The 21,138-nt window shown below is 44.7% G+C and overlaps 2 protein-coding genes and 1 pseudogene across 2 annotated transcripts; all 3 read left to right on the top strand.

Annotated features, from left to right (window-relative positions):
* Positions 1-8,467: 8,467 nt before the first annotated feature.
* Positions 8,468-12,381, top strand: LOC124704119 (protein NRT1/ PTR FAMILY 8.3-like). Its single transcript, XM_047236357.1, has 5 exons — positions 8,468-8,762; positions 9,725-9,830; positions 9,922-10,139; positions 10,501-11,057; positions 11,313-12,381. The coding sequence occupies exons 1-5, from the start codon at positions 8,697-8,699 to the stop codon at positions 12,133-12,135; spliced, it is 1,770 nt and encodes a 589-aa protein (XP_047092313.1). The 5' UTR covers positions 8,468-8,696; the 3' UTR covers positions 12,136-12,381.
* A 1,592-nt stretch (positions 12,382-13,973) lies between these two features.
* On the top strand, positions 13,974-15,341 carry LOC124697283 (probable protein kinase At2g41970). The gene is made up of 4 exons (XM_047229896.1): positions 13,974-14,055; positions 14,186-14,967; positions 15,055-15,141; positions 15,225-15,341. Exons 1-4 carry the CDS (start codon positions 13,974-13,976, stop codon positions 15,339-15,341), a joined length of 1,068 nt encoding a protein of 355 aa, XP_047085852.1.
* A 2,777-nt stretch (positions 15,342-18,118) lies between these two features.
* Positions 18,119-19,798, top strand: LOC124697281 (annotated as a pseudogene).
* Positions 19,799-21,138: the final 1,340 nt, after the last annotated feature.

Raw genomic sequence — 21,138 nt, 5'->3', positions numbered from 1 at the left:
TGAGAAAATAGGCCTCCGGGCTTTTATTTCGTCCAATTCCGAGAATATTTCTTTACTAGGATTTACGAAACCAAAAACAGCGAAAACGACAAGCGGCACTTCGGCATCTTGTTAATAGGTTAGTTCCGGAAAATGCACGAATATGACATAAAGTGTGCATAAAACATGTAGATAACATCAATAATGTGGCATGGAACACAAGAAATTATCGATACGTTGGAGACGTATCGGCATCCCCAAGCTTAGTTACGCTCGTCCCGAGCGGGTAAAACGATAACAAAGATAATTTACGGAGTGACATGCCATCATAAACTTGATCATACTATTTGTAAAGCATATGTAGAGAATGCGGCGATCAAAACAATGTGTATGACATGAGTAAACAACTGAATCATATAGCAAAGACTTTTCATGAATAGCATTTCAAGACAAGCATCAATAAGTCTTGCATAAGAGTTAACTCATAAAGCAATAATTCGAAGTAAAGGTATTGAAGCAACACAAAAGAAGATTAAGTTTCAGCGGTTGCTTTCAACTTGTAACATGTATATCTCATGGATATTGTCAACATAGAGTAATATAATAAGTGCAATAAGCAAGTATGTAAGAATCAATGCACAGTTCACACAAGTGTTTGCTTCTTGAGGTGGAGAGAAATAGGTGAGCTGACTCAACATAAAAGTAAAAAGAATGGTCCTCATAGAGGAAAAGCATCGATTGCTATATTTGTGCTAGAGCTTTGATTTTGAAAACATGAAACAATTTTGTCAACGGTAGTAATAAAGCATATGCATCATGTAAATTATATCTTATAAGTTGCAAGCCTCATGCATAGTGTACTAATAGTGCTCGCACCTTGTCCTAATTAGCTTGGACTACCTGGATTATCACCGCAATACATATGCTTTAACCAAGTATCACAAAGGGGTACCTCTATGCCGCCTGTACAAAGGTCTAAGGAGAAAGCTCGCATTTGGATTTCTCGCTTTTGATTATTCTCAACTTAGACATCCATACCGGGACAACATAGACAACGAGATAATGGACTCCTCTTTTAATGCTTTAAGCATTCAACAACAATTAATTCTTTTCTCATTAGAGATTTGAGGATGTTTGTCCAAAACTGAAACTTCCACCATGGAACATGGCTTTAGTTAGCGGCCCAATGTTCTTCTCTCACAATATGCATGCTCAAACCATTCAACTCGGTGTAGATCGCCCTTACTTCGGACAAGACGAACATGCATAGCAACTCACATGAAATTCAACAATGAGTTGATGGCGTTCCCCAGTAAACATGGTTATCGCACAACAAGCAACTTAATAAGAGATAAAGTGCATAATTACATATTCAATACCACAATAGTTTTTAAGCTATTTGTCCCATGAGCTATATATTGCAAAGGTGAATGATGGAATTTTAAAGGTAGCACTCAAGCAATTTACTTTGGAATGGCGGGAAAATACCATGTAGTATAGGTAGGTATGGTGGACACAAATGGCATAGTGGTTGGCTCAAGTATTTTGGATGCATGAGAAGTATTCCCTCTCGATACAAGGTTTAGGCTAGCAAGGTTATTTGAGGCAAACACAAGGATGAACTAGTACAGCAAAACTCACATAAAAGACATATTGAAAGCATTATAATACTCTATACCGTCTTCCTTGTTGTTCAAACTCAAAACTAGAAATTATCTAGACCTTAGAGAAACCAAATATGCAAACCAAATTTTAGCATGCTCTATGTATTTCTTCATTAATGGGTGCAAAGCATATGATGCAAGAGCTTAAACATGAGCACAACAATTGCCAAGTATCACATTACCCAAAACATTTATAGCAATTACTACATGTATCATTTTCCAATTCCAACCATATAACAATTTAACGAAGGAGAAACTTCGCCATGAATACTATGAGTAGAAACCAAGGACATATTTGTCCATAAGCTACAGCGGAGTGTGTATCTCTCCCATAAAGTGAATGCTAGGATCCATTTTATTCAAACAAAACAAAAACAAAAACAAAACGACGCTCCAAGAAAAAGCACATAAGATGTGGCCGAATAAAAATGTAGTTTCGGGGGAGGAACCCGATAATTTGTTGATGAAGAAGGGGATGCCTTGGGCATCCCCAAGCTTAGACGCTTGAGTCTTCTTGATATATGCAGGGGTGAACCGCCGGGTGCATCCCCAAGCTTAGAGCTTTCACTCTCCTTGATCATGTTGCATCATACTCCTCTCTTGATCCTTGAAAACTTCCTCCACACCAAACTCGAAACAACTCATTAGAGGGTTAGTGCACAATATAAATTGACATATTCAGAGGTGACACACTCATTCTTAACACTTCTGGACATTGCATAATGCTACTGGACATTAGTGGATCAAAGAAATTCATCCAACATAGCGAAAGAGGCAATGCGAAATAAAAGGCAGAATCTGTCAAAACAGAACAGTTCGTATTGACGAATTTTAAAATGGCACCAGACTTGCTCAAATGAAAATGCTCAAATTGAATGAAAGTTGCGTACATATCTGAGGATCATGCACGTAAATTGGCATAATTTTCTGAGCTTCCTGCAGGGCAGTGGGCTCAGATTCGTGACAGCAAAGAAATCTGGAACTGCGCAGTAATCCAAATCTAGTACTTACTTTTCTATCAACGGCTTAACTTGGCACAACAAAACTCAAAACTAAGATAAGGAGAGGTTGCTACAGTAGTAAACAACTTCCAAGACACAAAATAAAAACAAAGTACTGTAGGTAAAAACATGGGTTGTCTCCCATAAGCGCTTTTCTTTAACGCCTTTCAGCTAGGCGCAGAAAGTGTGTATCAAGTATTATCGAAGGATGAAGCATTCTCAGCGAGGTGTGGAGTTTTCTCAACTAGGCATATTATATTAGATACATAAGTTTTAGCATCTCCCTTTTCATTAGTCTTAGGTGTGCTACTCTCATCAAACAAATTTTCAGGAACAAGCCAAGCATAGTTATTTTCTAGTGCATCATTCATAGCTAGGAGCTTACATGGTATTGGTGCTTTGATCTCCCCTCCATCATCAATATTATTAGTGTATCTTATTCTATCCATATCCATCTTTTCAAGGAGACTAACAAAATTAGTAGGAGAACCAAGCATATTAAATTTAGCAAACACCTTTCTAGCTTCTCTTGCTAGACCACCAAATTCTCTAAGAAGGGTTTCTAATACAAAATCTTTCTTTTCCCCTTCTTCCATATCACCAAGCGTGAAAAACATGTGTTGGATTATAGGATTAAGATTAACAAATTTAGTTTCCAACAAGCGAACTAAATGCGCAGCAGCAATTTCATAAGTAGGCGCAAGATCTATCAAGTGTCTATCTTCAAAATTTTCAATGGTACTAACATGGTTGAAGAATTCTTCTATATTATTTCTCCCGACTATAGACCCACGTCCTACCGGTATGTTCTTTGTAGTAAAATTAAAAGGAAACATGATGAAATAAGTAAAGTGAATGCAAGTAACTAATTTTTTTTTTTTTTTTTTTGTGTTTTTGATATACAGTGCAAGACAGTAAATAAAGTAAAACTAGCAACTAATTTTTTTGTGTTTTGATATAATGCAGCAAACAAAGTAGTAAATAAAATAAAGCAAGACAAAAACAAAGTAAAGAGATTGAGAAGTGGAGACTCCCCTTGCGGCGTGTCTTGATCTCCCCGGCAACGGCGCCGAGAAAAGAGCTTGATGGCGTGTATTTCACACGTTCGTTGGGCAACCCCAAGAGGAAGGTATGATGCGCACAGCAGCAAGTTTTCCCTCGAGAAAGAAACCAAGGTTTATCGAACCAGGAGGAGCCAAGAAGCACGTTGAAGGTTGATGGCGGCGGGATGTAGTGCGGCGCAACACCGGAGATTCCGGCGCCAACGTGGAACCTGCACAACACAACCAAGCTACTTTGCCCCAACGAAACAAGTGAGGTTGTCAATCTCACCGGCTTGCTGTAACAAAGGATTAACCGTATTGTGTGGAAGATGATTGTTTGCGAGAGAAAACGAGTAGAAACAAGTATTGCGATGAGATTGTATTTCGAGTAAAGAGAATTGGACCGGGGTCCACGGTTCACTAGAGGTGTCTCTCCCATAAGACGAACGAGCATGTTGGGTGAACAAATTACAGTTGGGCAATTGACAAATAAAGAGAGCATGACAATGCACATACATATCATGATGAGTATAGTGAGATTTAATTGGGCATTACGACAAAGTACATAGACCGCCATCCAACTGCATCTATGCCTAAAAAGTCCACCTTCAGGTTATCATCCGAACCCCCTCCAGTATTAAGTTGCAAAACAACAGACAATTGCATTAAGTATGGTGCGTAATGTAATCAACAACTACATCCTTAGACATAGCATCAATGTTTTATCCCTAGTGGCAACGACACAACACAACCTTAGAACTTTACATCACTTGTCCCGGTGTCAATGCGGGCATGAACCCACTATCGAGCATAAGTACTCCCTCTTGGAGTTAAAAGCATCTACTTGGCCGGAGCATCTACTAATAACGGAGAGCATGCAAGATCATAAACAACACATAAGCATAACTTTGATAATCAACATAACAAGTATTCTCTATTCATCGGATCCCAACAAACGCAACATATAGAATTACATATAGATGATCTTGATCATGATAGGCAGCTCACAAGATCCGACAATGATAGCACAATGGGGAGAAGACAACCATCTAGCTACTGCTATGGACCCATAGTCCAGGGGTAGACTACTCACTCATCACTCCGGAGGCGACCATGGCGGTGTAGAGTCCTCCGGGAGATGAATCCCCTCTCCGGCGAGGGTGCCGGAGGCGATCTCCGAGGATCCCCCGAGATGGGATCGGCGGCGACGGCGTCTCGGTAATGTTTTCCGTATCGTGGCTCTCGGTGCGGGGGTTTCGTCACGGAGGCTATTTGTAGGCGGAAGGGCAGGTCAAGAGGCGGCACGGGGGCCCACACCACGGCCGGCGCGGCCAAGGGGGGCCGCGCCGCCCTAGGGTTTGGCGCCCCTGTGGCCCCTCTTCGTCTCTCCTTCGGACTTCCGGAAGCTTCGTGAGAAAATAGGCCTCCGGGCTTTTATTTCGTCCAATTCCGAGAATATTTCTTTACTAGGATTTCGAAACCAAAAACAGCGAGAAAACAGAATCGGCACTTCGGCATCTTGTTAATAGGTTAGTTCCAGAAAATGCACGAATATGACATAAAGTGTGCATAAAACATGTAGATAACATCAATAATGTGGCATGGAACACAAGAAATTATCGATACGTTGGAGACGTATCATATCCGATGTCTCGTGTTAGCATGCAGGATTCCATCAACCCTAAGCCTCTCAAGGTGGGCATTGCCGAGGAGTACCCTCGACACCATTCCATACTTTTCTCAGCCAAGTTAAGGTAGTTCTTGCATGTTGCATTCTGCACAACTGGATCTTAGGGTGGGGTCTTGATGAATTCTTCTCAAATGAGGCTAACTTGACGCGTGACGACACTGATGGTGGCCATGGTGTTGGTAGAAATGATAATCAAGCCTCGAAGAACAAGAGGAAGGAGTGGGTTAACGCTATGTGAGATAACAAAGAGGAGGAAGTGAAGAAGAAGATGATTGTCATGCCACTGTATGCTATGAACTATCCCTATTTGTGTGTATAACATGTACTTGTTAGTACGTCAGTAATACTGTGCTGAACTCCTATCTTATATTAGCTAGGTAACATCTCGAAGAATTGTTATTTTGTAGTAGCTATGGCTAAACGACTTTAATTAAGTGTCGCCTGTTAGTTTGATATGCTGCACATTAGTTTCATATATTGCATGTTAGTTCAGAGTAGTATGTGGTAATGTCACTACCTGTGAGAAGTGGTTACCACACCACCAAACCGTATGCAACTAAACAAACTAAATTTCCATGCCACTACCCAAAATCCAACTTTGTTGCCAGTCAAACAAAGTGCACAAATGAACTGAAAATAGATTGTTGGCAACTAAACTAGATGCATAACATGATTTCAGCCTTGACCCGAGAAAACATGGCTCAAGAAACAAGATCTCTCAATGCGAAAAAAGGATGCGAGTAACCAAGATAGACCTGTGGGACTGAGGGAGATGCCAAGCATCTTTAGAAGAACTTCTCTCAAGAAGATGAAATTCTCGAAACAGGATTAATTTCGGGGGAAGAATGAAGCATCGGATAGATCCCATCTAAAACTTGATCCTACGTAAGTCTTCCCCATAATTTGTAGTACAGTATTACTTCACGAATACACACGATAACGCAGGTGGATAGCCTGACAGTATACACAGTTCAGGAGCCGCAGTATTTCTCGTTTCTGGCACTGTACAGGCCAACTCTCGTTACAAAACAGCTGGGAGAGGTCAGAGATGTAGCTTCATTCAGAAAATGAAAGTGATTTGACTGAGCGTGTAAGCCAACTAAGCACACATGATGATAGTTAGGAGGTACACGTTCCAAGTATCGGGTCGTAGACTCGTGGGTTGGTAATTTGACAAGCAGCATCATTCTTCACTTCGTCAGTCACAGCACACAGCGGGTGCGTCCTCTATAGAACGATCGAGCAGAAACGAGGCAATTTCACACGGGGGTTGAGCCGGTGGCGCCGCGCGTTCGGTCGGTGTCACCGGAGACCCGAGACCGGCGGCCGGTGGTTGTGACGCCTAGCTCGTATGCCATTTTTAGAACAGGAAAAGTGCATATATAAGCCGGCCTGACTCGCCGAAGGCCTTTGCCATGACGTGCCGGGGTGAGCTACTTGCTGACTTTGGCGGAGATCGTTGCTTTTCCGGCTACTTTAGCGCTCCCGGTACGTTTCCTGGAGCGATGTTTTGTTCGGTTCAGGACAGGGTTTGGATAAGGTGAGATTGCTTCGTTTTTTTCTGTTTTATAAGGAAAGCAGATTTCGGTCAGTAGTTGATTGGCGGTAAGCTTGAAGTGGGTTCCTCTATACTGGCTCCGTCCATAAAAGAACATCGCAAGTTTATTTAAATTTAAATAAACAATGTATAGATCAAGGAAAAAAATAGCGCGCTATAACAAAATAGCGTCGGTCGAAAAATACGCTATTAGCGTGCTATAGCGCGCTAGCGCCGAAATGATGTAGCGTGGCATGTCTAGAAACGCTATAGCGTGCTATTAGCGCCGAAATAGCGCGCTATTTTTTTCCATGGTATAGATACATTTGAAGGATTATATTTTTCTTATTGCTAGTGTAAATTTTAAGATAAGAGACTACACTATGATGATAAAATAAACTATAGGCACTCCCTCATATTGAAAATAAATAAATCATCTTCTCCTAGATACAGATATATCTAAACGCATTTCAGTATGTATATACATCCGTATCCGAATAAGGTTAAGTCCTATTTTCGAACGGAGGTTGTAGGCCTCTATTTGGTGTGTTTAGTGAGAATTAAGCGACTGCTATCATTCAAAACAAAATAAGAGCTTGCACAAAGGTTTTAACCTTTAGACCCCAAGGAGGCGAGGATAGCAAGAACCACACCTGGCATGGACAGCCCGACCCAATATTTTCGGGCCTAGGCCTAAAATTTAGCCCGGAGGGCAGTGGCTCCTCGACTTCTCAGTTGGGTTCATTAAGGAAGTTGCCAGCACGCCGGGCTTTCGGGATTTTTGGTTGGGTTTAATTTTTCAACGTTGGGCTTTCTTTGGCTCGCCTTGAAGCCCGGATCGACCCGATGTATGCCCAGGTATAGCAAGAGCCTTTCCAACTGACGGAGCCAGAGGTAGCACCAAACAACGAAAGTGGGACCCACATAAACTGCACTAAATCATGGGAGTGATGGAGTGATATTGGTAATTCTAAGCGGAAAAAGGTGAAGAGTCTCTTTTTCTCGAGAGATCCTTTACATTAAAAAATGAAAAATATTTACAAGCTTAAAAAAATATATCTTTTAATGTTGTGAACGATGCTCCCTCCATTTCAAATTAAATGGTGCAACTTCTTTTATCATTCTAGAATGAGCGAACCTACAAATTTAAATGCGTATCTAGATCAAATCAAACCGTGTAGTGCATCCAAGAATAATGCAAAAGCTCAATGCAGATTTATTTTTGTTATGGACTATAAAAAGATAAAATCTGATTTTTTTTTTTTGAAGATTTGAAAATATGCGTTGTTCAGTATACACAGATCCACACTCGTGTTATTTTTGTGTAGCTTAAAATACGAATTGTTTCAAATTAATATTGTGCATGTTTGTGAGACTGTCTAGTGGCTACATCCACAATTATTTTCAGAATTCCTTGAAGTTCAGAGATATGAGTTTCGATTATTTATATTAACAGGATCACTTTGCCACAAACTTCTCACTCGAAAAAAAGTTCCTACGAAGCAATCCTCATCCTATCCGTTTCACTACGGGCCGGACCACACTCGTCTGCTTCAGATTCCTTCCCAGACCAAACTCCTTCCCCGAAGAATAACCGCAGTGCGGGTGCCGTGCCCTACACTGATTCCGGTTGGACTTTGGAATTGGACCCTACGAATCCAGATCTACAAGCTTCCCCTCCTATTAATCCAACTACACATACCCACACCCACCGTCCCAACCTGTACCTGCCGTTCCTGCGCCGACGACGACCGGACCGGGTTGAGGATTCGCCGTCCGTCCATGGCCGAGGTGGTCCGCGCCGACGGCGAGTCCACCCTGGAGCAGGGGCTCCTCGCCACTCCCGAGGTGAGTTGATGCGTCGCGTAGAGTGCTCCTGTTCATCTGTTCCGATGGTGTTTGGAGAAGATATATAGTAGTTCCTTGATGCACGACAGAGCGTGTTTACATAAATTTAAGTGGAAACTGTAGATTGCTTGATTAAGGATTAAAGAGTATGGAATGTTGGCTCGATACGACTACCTCCCCACCACGGCTCTGAAATTGGAAGGGGATATTTTCCCTTCTCGATGACTTGGTATCTCGATTCCGGTGGTGTTGACATATCATCATGTGCTAGTTTCGGGGCTCCAATCCTAACTTAAATTTGTTAGATCGGGATTTCCTACCGTTTTGTATCAGCTTATTTTCAAACCATGTATGAACTTCACAAAGTACTGGAACTACTAGTTAAAACGGTACCCATCACTCTATCAGGTTGCTCACCTTGTATCGACTGTACGGGGTACACGCCCGCCCTTGTACTTAGTTTTTCCACTAACAGGCGACGGTACCTAGCACCAGTATTCAGTCAAATAGACAGCCTAGTAGACCTAGTTCCAATTTTTCACCAAGGGGGAGTATTATTCATTTTTGGTCTTATTTGTACATAGGTAGGGCCTAAATAAGCCTTACCTTATTGGCACTGAACTCCTATAGTGGACAGTATGGATAAAAAAGATCCGGTAATGTTGTCTTAATTTCGTTAAGGCAGCTGATGGGAGTTATGAGCCCACAGTACAATTTTATGGAGAATAGTGCCACAGTTGCTTCTATTTTGCATATGAAATTATCACAGCCAAAATTTTACCCTGGATTTTGTCTATCTTAATCAATAAGCATAAAATGACATTTATGTCTTACTCTCTTAACATTAAGTGATTCTAGTCTATCTATCAATGCACATTGAATCCTAAGTACTGTCAAAGCCCTATATTGTCATTGTAACTATTTATTTGATGACATGGCACGCTAAATACTCTCGGTTTCAGGAATCGAACCAACTTACGTACACTGGAGATGGATCTGTTGATTTTTCCGGAAACCGTGTCGTGAAGGAGAAAACTGGTAGATGGAGGGCATGCCCATTCATCCTAGGTGATTTTCTGCAGTAATGCCCAAGTACATTTTTTTTGTTTACATCCGCTATAGTTATAAGCGTAATTTAACTATCATAAACAACCTACAGGTAATGAATGCTGTGAGCGGTTGGCCTATTATGGCATCTCGACAAACCTTGTCACTTACCTGACAAAAAAGCTGCATGATGGTAATGCCTCTGCTGCTAGAAATGTGACTACATGGCAGGGAACTTGCTATTTGACTCCCCTTATTGGAGCTATCCTGGCTGATGCATACTGGGGGAGGTATTGGACGATTGCAACGTTCTCCACGATATACTTCATCGTAAGTCATCTTTGCTGAAGTTTACTGATTAATCATGTGCATGAGTTCTTATAGATCCCTCAAATTGAAGATGCATGTATGCGCTACTAGAGGAGAAATTCTCATCCTCTCCACTGCAGTTAGAGTAATAGCATGACTTGATATGGTGTATCCAGATTCATCATTTTCACACTAGATATCCTGATACAGTCTACCAACTCATGTATGAATAATTTTGAAAGCTGCATGTTACTATGTGAATAGTATTCATATAATTCTTTGTGTGCCAGCTTGGTCCGTAGATGTTAATATCTGAACTGCTATATTGAATTCTCGTATGACATGGTTAATATCTTATCTTGACATCATGGTTTAACTGTAGGGGATGTCAGTACTGACTCTTTCAGCAACAATGCCCGCGCTCATTCCTCCATCCTGTGAAGGATCCCTTTGCCCACCAGCCGATCCTTATCAATATACTGTCTTTTTTCTTGGTCTTTACCTGATTGCGCTTGGTACTGGTGGAATCAAGCCATGTGTCTCATCTTTTGGAGCGGATCAATTTGATGATACAGATCCAGCTGAACGAGTCCAGAAGGGGTCTTTCTTTAATTGGTTCTATTTTTCCATAAACATCGGTGCTCTTATATCAAGCAGTTTTCTGGTTTGGGTGCAAGACAACCTAGGATGGGGACTAGGCTTTGGCATTCCAACAGTATTCATGGGGCTGGCCATTATAAGCTTCTTCTCTGGCACTTCGCTCTATAGATTCCAAAAACCAGGTGGTAGTCCTATCACACGGGTATGTCAGGTAGTTGCTGCCACCTTGCGCAAGTGGAATGTGCCCGTTCCAGAGGACAGCTCTCTCCTGTATGAGCTACCTGATGGGGTTTCAGCAATTGAAGGGAGTCGGCAATTGGAGCACACTGATGAACTCAGGTGCGTCTTTTTCTGAGCTAAAATTTCTCAGAAGAGCATAACATAGCACCATAACCCCAGGCAGTTTATCGACCTTTTAAAATCTACGCAAATAAAGTTCTGAGTTTATTAGTTGCTGATTCTTTTATGTTATTAACATTTAGTTTGATAAATTTAACTTTAAAACTTGATATGGCCTTTTGTCTTTGTGAATCTGTTCACCTCCTTTTTCTAAATTTGTGTGGAAGGTAATAGCCTAACTGGCATTTGTTTCAGATGCCTGGACAAGGCGGCTACAGTTAGTGATCTTGATGTGAAAAATGATAGCTTCAACAACCCATGGCGAGTGTGCACCGTCACCCAGGTGGAAGAACTGAAGATATTGGTAAGGATGTTCCCTGTCTGGGCAACGACTATTGTGTTTTCGGCTGTCTATGCTCAGATTTCCACCATGTTTGTGGAACAAGGAATGGTGCTTGATCCATCAATCGGCTCATTCAAAATTCCTCCAGCATCTCTATCCACCTTTGACGTGGTTAGTGTCATTATATGGGTTCCTGTCTATGATAGCGTCTTGGTTCCACTCGCTCGGAGGTTCACTGGCAACGAGAGGGGCTTTACAGCGTTGCAGAGGATGGGCATTGGCTTGCTAATCTCCATCCTAGCAATGTCAGCAGCTGCAGTCCTTGAGATACAAAGGCTGGCCATTGCCAGGGAGATGCACTTGGTGGATCAAAATGTCCCCGTTCCATTGAGCATCTTGTGGCAGATTCCTCAGTATTTCTTGGTTGGTGCTGCAGAGGTATTCACATTCATCGGAGCTCTCGAGTTCTTCTATGACCAATCACCGGATGCCATGAGAAGCCTCTGCAGTGCGCTGCAACTCCTGACCACAGCGCTCGGAAACTACCTCAGCGCATTCATTCTGACAATGGTTGCCTACTTCACAACAAGGGGAGGAAACCATGGATGGATTCCTGACAACTTGAACGAAGGGCATCTCGATTACTTCTTCTGGCTACTCGCTGGGCTCAGCTTTCTGAACTTTGCGGTGTACATCTTGTGCGCAAACAAATTCAAGAGCAAGAAAGCAGCTTGAGCTGTGAGCGTCAGGAATTTGATGGCGTGAAAGCCCGAGGTCAAGACTAAGATGGCGTGCCATCGTGTACATTGCACTTCAAAATCTGTATATATAAGCTTTCCGGGACATGACCCCTGCCCTGTGGAAGCACAGTTCTCTTTGTATTTAATTCCACAATGTAATGTCGTCTTGGATTTCTTTTCCTGTATATAAATATTTTATTTACTCAAGGTTGACAAATGCAGCCCTCTAATTTCCTGTTGAGCATTCTTTATGTTCTCTTAATGTTAATATGTGCAGTGTAGTGGTCGGAGTATTTTGGTATGTACAAAGTGTACAACGTTTCTAGTAAGGTTGCAAGCGGCGTCCCGCGTAAGCAAAATCATGGCAAAAGTTGGTATGGAATCAGATGAAAATTAGTGCAGGGCTAGTGTAAATGTAATCCCTCATCCGGCGTCGCCTGACACCCTTAGTTTGTGGGCATCAATTTTGGTCGAACGAGATCAAATCTCTGACTGAACACGTCCTGTGTACTCGCGTGTCCAAAAGAGAAACGGCACTGCGTTCTGTTATAGGATTTGAGCCGAAACGTGCAGCTGATCGTGGTGATCTGAAACCCAGCATTCCCTGCCTTTGACCAATGCAGGTCCCTCTAATCGTCGTTGGCTGATGAACAACTTGTGATAATGATAAAATAAAAAAAAGGCAAAGGTAAGGTCAAGAGCGTCGCTACCGAAACGTGGATGGTTGCAGGGGAGCACGTTGGGTTGGGGAACGAGCTGCGGCACAATCGTGGGCAATCAGTTTGACCTGAATTTTCTCTTTGATATGGTAGTTTGTCCCAAGCTTCCGGCGGGAACGGTTGCATGCATCGATCACGCCCTAATTTGACAATGCTCCAGCTCTGGTCAGAGCAAATCATTAGTTTGCTCCCTTTGTTCCAAACTATTTATTGCAGATTTATCTAGATATTTATTTATGTAGACGTGTTTCCAGTGGATAGATAAATGCAAATTTAAACAAATCTATGACATCTAATTTGAGACAAGGGAATATTAAACAACTTCTTTTTAGCTGATAATAAATAAAACTAGGGTGTGTCTTTCTTAGTGGGCTGAGAATCAGTTAGATAATGTTATCAAATCTTAGTTGCAATTCATATTACAACTGATAGCATGAACCACGAAGCTAATCTAACAGTCAATATAATTTTTTTCTTAGTGTCATCCCCACCTGCAACTAAAAAACTCTCAGTTGCAACTCACTTGAAACTGAAGAAAATCCAGTTACAACCTAACTTATAACTCATATACACGAATCACGATGCAATATAACAGTGCAGAACTTGACTAACCATGAACTTTCTCAGCTAGCTAGCTGGGAACTAGCAAATCTCATAAAACTAACCAACTTTTGAGAACCATTGTACTACGTGCCTGACAGGATGTGCACGCTGATTCGTTGCCGTCCATGAAGCATCGGTATCTTTGAGTGCAACCCACCAGCACAGCAGGCCAACATCATCTGCGCAGGCCGCACGTAGCCGAGACCCGATCGAGAAGGATTGCAATCGGCCGCCGGGAATCGCGTCGGTCAGTTCAAGTCGTCTTCCCCCTAACCACCACCAGATTTTGGCCCTTCTCCTCGGCCGGCCTCTCTTGCCTTAACCTACAGTACCATATATGATCGGTTCAACCTTGTCTGCTACTCGATCGATCAGCAGCTGGCATACGTGATCTATGTTGTTCGACTGACCAAATTTTCTTCTGTCTAGCTATCTGAACATCCAGACAGGCCTTCCTTTGGAGCCATTCTTGGACGCTGAGGTAGCCGGCCGTGCGTTTCTTGGATCGAAGATGTTGTGCTGTGCCGGCGAGAAGGAGGAGCCGCTCGGCTCGCCTGCCGGCTACCCGGCCACGCCGCCGCCACGAGCACCAGGTTCTTACTTACAATTTCCTTCCCATTCCTCCACAAGCATTCGCGTTGTTGCAGCATTAATGTTACCACGCCTATTCGTTTCGATCGGTCGTGGTCTTGAACGGTCGATCAATCTCGTCGTTCTTTGCAGCGCAAGCGAGAGGGCCGAACGCGCCGCGGGCCGGCGTCGGGCCGGCGAAGGTGCTGCCGATCGACGTCCCGGCCGTCACGCTGGCGGAGCTCAACCGCCTCACGGGCAACTTCGGCGCCCGGTCGCTGGTCGGGGAGGGATCCTACGGCCGCGTGTACCGCGCGAAGCTTAGCTCCGGCGAGACCGTGGCGGTCAAGATGTTCGACAACTCCGGCTCCGGGCAGTCGGAGGCCGAGTTCTGCGCGCAGCTGTCGGTGGTGTCGCGGCTGAAGAGCGAGCACTTCACGCAGATGCTGGGCTACTGCCTGGAGCTCAACAACCGGATCGTGCTCTACGAGTTCGCCACCAACGGCTCCCTCTACGACATCCTGCACGGCAAGAAGGGCGTGCAGGGCGCCGAGCCGGGGCCGGCCCTGACCTGGAGCCAGCGCGCCAGGGTGGCGCTCGGCGCCGCCAGGGGCCTCGAGTACCTGCACGAGAAGGTGCAGCCGTCCGTGATCCACCGCGACGTGCGATCCAGCAACGTGCTCGTCTTCGACGGCCACGACGGCAAGATCGCCGACTTCAACCTCACCAACCAGTCCCCCGACACCGCCGCGCGGCTCCACTCCACCAAGGTCCTCGGCACCTTCGGCTACCACGCGCCCGAGTACGCCATGACGGGGTGCCTCACGCAGAAGAGCGACGTATACAGCTTCGGGGTCGTCCTCCTCGAGCTCCTCACCGGCAGGAAGCCCGTCGATCACACCATGCCCAAGGGCCAACAGAGCCTCGTCACCTGGGTACGTTGCCTCCACCTTCTCTCTTCTATCTCGTTGAACGCTTATTCTATCTGAATCTGATAGAGTATGACATTGATAATCGTGCAGGCCACTCCGAGGCTGAGCGAGGACAAGGTCAAGCAGTGCATCGACCCCAAGCTCAACAACGACTACCCACCAAAAGCGGTGGCCAAGGTGGGTACAGCTAGTCATTGACTCGACTGAATCGCTTTCTGTGATCCTCTAATCTGTTTTTAACTGAAATCTCTTCCACTCAGCTCGCGGCGGTGGCGGCGCTGTGCGTGCAGTACGAAGCCGATTTCAGGCCCAACATGACCATTGTCGTCAAGGCTCTGCAGCCCCTTGTCAATGCCCGTCCGGCTGGAGATCACTAGGTAGACAGAGCCACGACAATGCTTTCGTCCTCTCCTACTGCAGCAACTTCAGTTAATTATTCCACTTCCAGTAACCCTGAAGCAAGGTAACCCTTGTCTGCGCCATACCGTGATCAAGCAGCTGCGGCTGGAATGATCGGTCTATTTGACCTGACCAAATGTGATGTACTCCGCATTACATAACAAAATTATATGTGAAGTGGGTATTACTTGTAAAATCTATCAGAAGATCGTCTTAGATGAACACTTGGAAATGTGGTTGATACATAGTAAAGAATTTGTAATACTTCCTCTTACTCATCACTACCGTCTTAATTTTGTCTATTTAGTGTCTAGATACATCCAAATTTTGATAAATTAAGAGATTTTTTTATCGGACGGAGGGAGACATTTGGATCAATCCACACTATGTTTTCCCTTGATTTGCCCAACAAAACTCTAGATGCGTTCCAAGGTATTATTCGAGAATTCATGTGGAGAGAAAGGAAGGACGTGAAGGGTGGCCACTATCTTGTGGCGAGGTTGCGTGGAGTTGGCATCAGAGAAGGAGAATGGTGGGGCTGGGATCCCCAATCTGAACCTCTCAACATGGCGTTTCGTTGCCGGTGGGCTTGGGTGCAACGCATGAACCCCTCCAAAGCATGATCTTCCCTCAACATCCAAATTCTGCAGGCGGCGATGGCCATCTTCAGAGTGGCAACATTTAGCGAGCATGATGACACCGAGAAAGCCCTCTCCTAGATGGATAGGTGGTTGCACGCGAGGAGGATCTGCATGTTTCCTCTCAATCTCAGAGGGGCTCATGGGAGTGTGGGTGACGGGGATTGCAGATCGAACCTCAATGCAGGTGTTCCAAATGTGCTCTTGGTTGTGTGGGGCAGGTTGCTTAGGCGAGGTGTTGGAGATAGTACCCTAGAGACAAATAGTAAGGAGTAATTATTATTATATCTCAATTGGTCATAACAGTTTCGTGCCATGCTACATAATGTATTAATAGGAAACATTGATACACATGTGGTACCCTGCAGGCCACCTACTAATTATAGACAGCCGCCTAATTCCCGACGACTCATCTCTGTTTGGGACGATTCCACAAGACCTAGTCCCAACTCCCAAGCGAACGCAGCGATCACGGCTTCTTCCTACAAGACGAGCGATCAGGCGGCCAAGCGACTGCCCACGAACAGTCTTAGTGTCGACGCAAAAATATTTATGTGAACTTGTGCTTGTCTAAGTGTTAAACTATGTCTGTTACTCCCTCCGTCACTAAAAAGGATGTCTTAAATTTTTCAAATTTTGGATGTACTAGATACTAAATTGGGTCTAGATATATCCAAATTTGGACAAAGTTGAGATACCCTCTTAGTGACGGACATGGGCGGACACACAGGGTGGGCCGGGTGGGCCGTGGCCCACCCCAAAATCTGAGATTTTTTCTAACTACCTCAGAAAAAAAACCTTTTCATCGATAGCAACCCAGTGTTCTGCGTCTCGTCTTCGCGTGAGCGGTTGCTTCCTCCCTCGATGCCTGCTGGTCCATGCCTCCCCGGTCGCCTCTCCTAGCGCCCTCGCCGGCTGCCCGGCTCGTCGGCTCGGTCCCTCCTCCTGCCCACCGGCCCACCTGACCACCCCCAACCGGCCATCCCCGCCGCCCCTCCGGTCTCTGGGGATCTGACGGAACAAGTCAATCCGTGGCTCCTCGCTGCTCCGGCTCGGCCGGCGGCTGCCTTGCCGGTCGCCGCCCTCTTTCCGCCCAGTATATGTTGTTGTTCGCCGGCCAACGTCCTCTGTCCGTGCAACGCCCAGCTCGGTGGTCTTCCTTGACTGAGCTAGCATGGTTCAGAGGGGACCAAGAAAAGATTTTACTCCGTACATAAAAGGATCAAGATTATATTACAGGTGAAATATTGGTATGTTCATATTTCCATGTTTCGTGCACTGCGAAGTAGAGAGCGAACATGCTGAGCAGCTTACTAGATAAGATATTAAGGTTATAAAACATATGATGGTTGAGAGTTAAACACGTTTTTTCTTTCTTTCAAATTGCAGCGACTGGCTTTGTTTCTGGCAAACTGAGGAAGAAAGAATAAATATAGATTTATATTTCTTTCTGACGGGTTAACATCATTTAGCAAATTATTGGCTATATATATTGCTCATTTATCAAATTTTTCTCACAATTGGAGCAGCGCAAAAAAAAAAATTGAGATGTGCCCACCCTCCAATTTTTTCCTGCGTCCGCCACTGGTGACGGAGGTAGTACTTTATGTTGAATTGCCGCTTGTTGAAGTTGAGTGATATTCCTTGTCTTGTTGTCTACTTCGTTATACGTGCCTTTTTGGACCAAGGTAATATGCCGCTATTTTATTGTGACAAATATTCATTTTCGTAACGTATCCGTCCCGTATCCGCTCCATTATCATCTCCGGTGATTTTCATTTCCATATTCGTTTCCACGGTTTCTGATTTCGTTTTCGATTCCGTCAAGATAAGCGGAAACAAAAATGATAAGACATATTTCCATCCGTTTCCGTTCCGTTTTCAACCCTAGAACGATTGCAAATGGCCACATTCAAGTCATCTTTCCCCTAAGCACCACCAGGTTTTGGCCCTTCTCCTCGCCCTCTCTTGCCTGAACCTACCATATATGACCGCTTCAATCTTGTCAGCTACGTACCTCCATCGATCGCCAGCTGATATACGTGATCTATGTTGTTCGTATCGACTGGTGACAAAATTTTCTGTCTAGCTAGCCCAGCATCCAGACCGGCTCTCGGATGTTGCAGTTTCTTGCAATAAGGCTGTCGTGCTGCGTCGGCGAGCAGGACGAGCAGCACGACCCGGCTACGCCGCCTCCGCAAGCGCCAGGTTCTTAATCGTAGTCCACGTTCCAATTTCCATTTCTCCACGAGCGTATACTCGAATGCTGATTCGATCCAGCTAATTAGTTCCTGGTCCTAAAATGCAATTTTTACAGTGCAGCCGAGAGGGCCGAACGCGCCGAACAATGACGACGTCGGGCCGGCCAAGGTGATGCCGATCGACTTGCCGGCCATCCCGCTGGCGGAGCTCAACCGTCTCACTGGCAACTTCGGCACCGGCTCGCTGGTCGGGGAAGGCTCGTACGGACGCGTGTACCGCGCCAAACTGAGCACCGGCGAGGCCGCGGCGGTGAAGGTGTTCGACAACGGCGGCTCGGGGCAGCCGGAGGCCGAGTTCTGCGCGCAGCTCTCCGTGGTGTCCAGGCTCAGGAGCGAGCACTTCACCCAGATGCTTTGGCTACTGCCTGGAGCTGAACAAACGCATCGTGCTCTACGAGTTCGCCACCAACGGCTCCCTCTATGACATCCTGCACGGCCAAAAGGGCGCCGAGCCAGGGCCGACCCTGACCTGGAGCCAGCGGGTGCGGGTGGCCCTGGGCGCCGCCAGAGGCCTCGAGTACCTGCACGAGAAGGTGCCGGAGACGTCCGCTCCAGCAACGTGCTCATCTTCGACGACCACGACGGCAAGATCGCCGACTTCAACCTCACCAGCCAGTCCCCCGACACCACCGCCCGCCTCAACTCCACCAAGGTCCTCGGCACCTTCGGCTACCACGCCCCCGAGTACGCCATGACAGGCCAGCTCACGCAGAAGAGCGACGTCTACAGCTTCGGGGTCGTCCTCCTGGAGCTCCTCACAGGGAGGAAGCCGGTCGATCACACCATGCCAAAGGGCCAGCAGAGCCTCGTCACCTGGGTACTTACACTCCACCTGCTCTCTTAATTAGTCTACTCTACTCTCTTGTGAATCTTGTTGAACGCTTATTCTATCCGGTCGAGTATGACACTGATGATACAGGCCAGTCCGCGACTGACTGAGGATAAGGTCACTGAGTGCATCGATCCCAACCTCAACAGCGACTACCCACCAAAAGCAGTGGCAAAGGTTGTCACTGACTCGAATGTGAATCGCTTGCTGATGCTCTATCTGTTTTTAACTGAATCTCTTCTGCCCAGCTCGCGGCGGTGGCAGCGCTCTGCGTGCAGTACGAAGCCGATTTCAGACCCAACATGACCATTGTCGTCAGGGCTATGCAACCCCTTATCAATGCCCGTCTGGCAGGAGATAACTAGCTAAAGACTGCCATGTCGATGTCTTCATCCTCTCCAGCATAAAACTGGATCATTGTTACTCATGCAATAACCCTGAAGAGAGGGTCCTTTGTCTGCGCCCTACGATGATCAAGCCGCTGCGGCTGGAATGATCTGTCTATTTGGCCTGACCAAAAGTAATTTACTCCCTTCGTTCTACTGAAGATATCGAAATTTTGTCTAAATTTAAATGTATCTAAACATTAATAGTGTTTACATACATTCACATTTCAATAGAGTTAAGATTTCTTTTATGAAACGGAGGGAGTATTACATAAGAAGAGTATGTAAAGTGGGCATTGCTTGTAAAGCTTATCCAGTGTAGAAGGGATTCGTCTGGATGAGAACTTGGAAAGTGGTTCATACATAGTAAACAGTTTGTAATAGTACTTATGCTTTTGTTACAAATCAGATGCCACGCAACCATGATGGACTTCCATGGAATCGGAGAGGATTTTCTAAAGGAGGCGGCTAATTCCTGGTCAACCTGAAATTAGCTTGGTTTCATGTGTAATTCACGTGCAACAAAGGTAAAGGATGCACGTGCAAAATACACATCCATGTGTAACTCTCGTATGCATGAATCACGATGCAAATCTAACGGTTGTCGAGTTGATCTGAAACTAACTTAATTCCCGGCTGACCGGGAATTAGCAAAAGGGTTTTCTAAAACCTAGTTGCTGTTAGATTGAAACCATTATTTTTGGGGTGCCTATGTCTCAGTTAACTGCGGTTTTCTTAAGTCTCGGTCAACCGGGAGAAGTGCAATTGCAGTTTAGAAAAAAAATAACTCGCTTCAGTTGCACTTCTAAAATGTTTTTGGATGACTCAAACTCAAAAAGTTCTCAGTTAACTGAGATATAACAGATCTGTCATTTTTAAACCTTATGTATCGCGCGGCGTGTTTTGGAGCAGACTGATGGCAACTTGTCACATGGCCAAGTGATAAGGAGAAAGTTGCCATCTAACCATCAATTCCAAAGCTGCGCGGTGCCCGTATCTCTCCATAGAAAACCAAAAATGGAACACAACGCTCATTATAAAGTTTGTATTTTTTATTTTATGGAAACACTATTAATGGATTTTGAGAAAATAAAAATTCACATATGTAGGTATTGGTTAGAAAGTCAGCTCCATAGATTCCCAACCATTTGCGATCTTAATTATGAATGAAAAGGCTATCATATAACTATGTAAGCTACAACCGAGTTTCTAATTTCTAACATCTATCTATATGACTGCCCATTGAATCTGTGCGTGGTTTTCATTGCGGCTGCCATAACTTTTTCGATAATTTTTTTTTGTACCAAATGGTGCTTCGTAGTAATAATTTCTTGTTTGCATGTGCATCAGTTGGCCCATGTTCTCTCCTTATCGAAGAAATATAGTAATATATAGTACAATTTTATCTTTTCCATTTTCCACATGTGCCTCAAAAAGGTCATCTACGTTTACAAAAAAATACCAGTTCTACCTATGCCTACACGGGTGATTTGTTATATATAATGTTCCCAAAGCATATAATTATGTTTTTCACTCTTTTTTACAAATTAAGTTCATATGTACTGTGATATCAATGATTTTTGACTAAAGGGGTGAATAGGTTAGCATGCAAATTTGAGTTCTAAGTTCTCTAGAGTACTTGAGCAGCAAGATAGTAAGAA

The sequence above is a fragment of the Lolium rigidum genome, chromosome 3 (genome assembly GCF_022539505.1).
Source record: "Lolium rigidum isolate FL_2022 chromosome 3, APGP_CSIRO_Lrig_0.1, whole genome shotgun sequence".
NCBI lineage: Eukaryota > Viridiplantae > Streptophyta > Magnoliopsida > Poales > Poaceae > Lolium > Lolium rigidum.
This window is presented reverse-complemented; position numbering and strand designations above follow the sequence as displayed.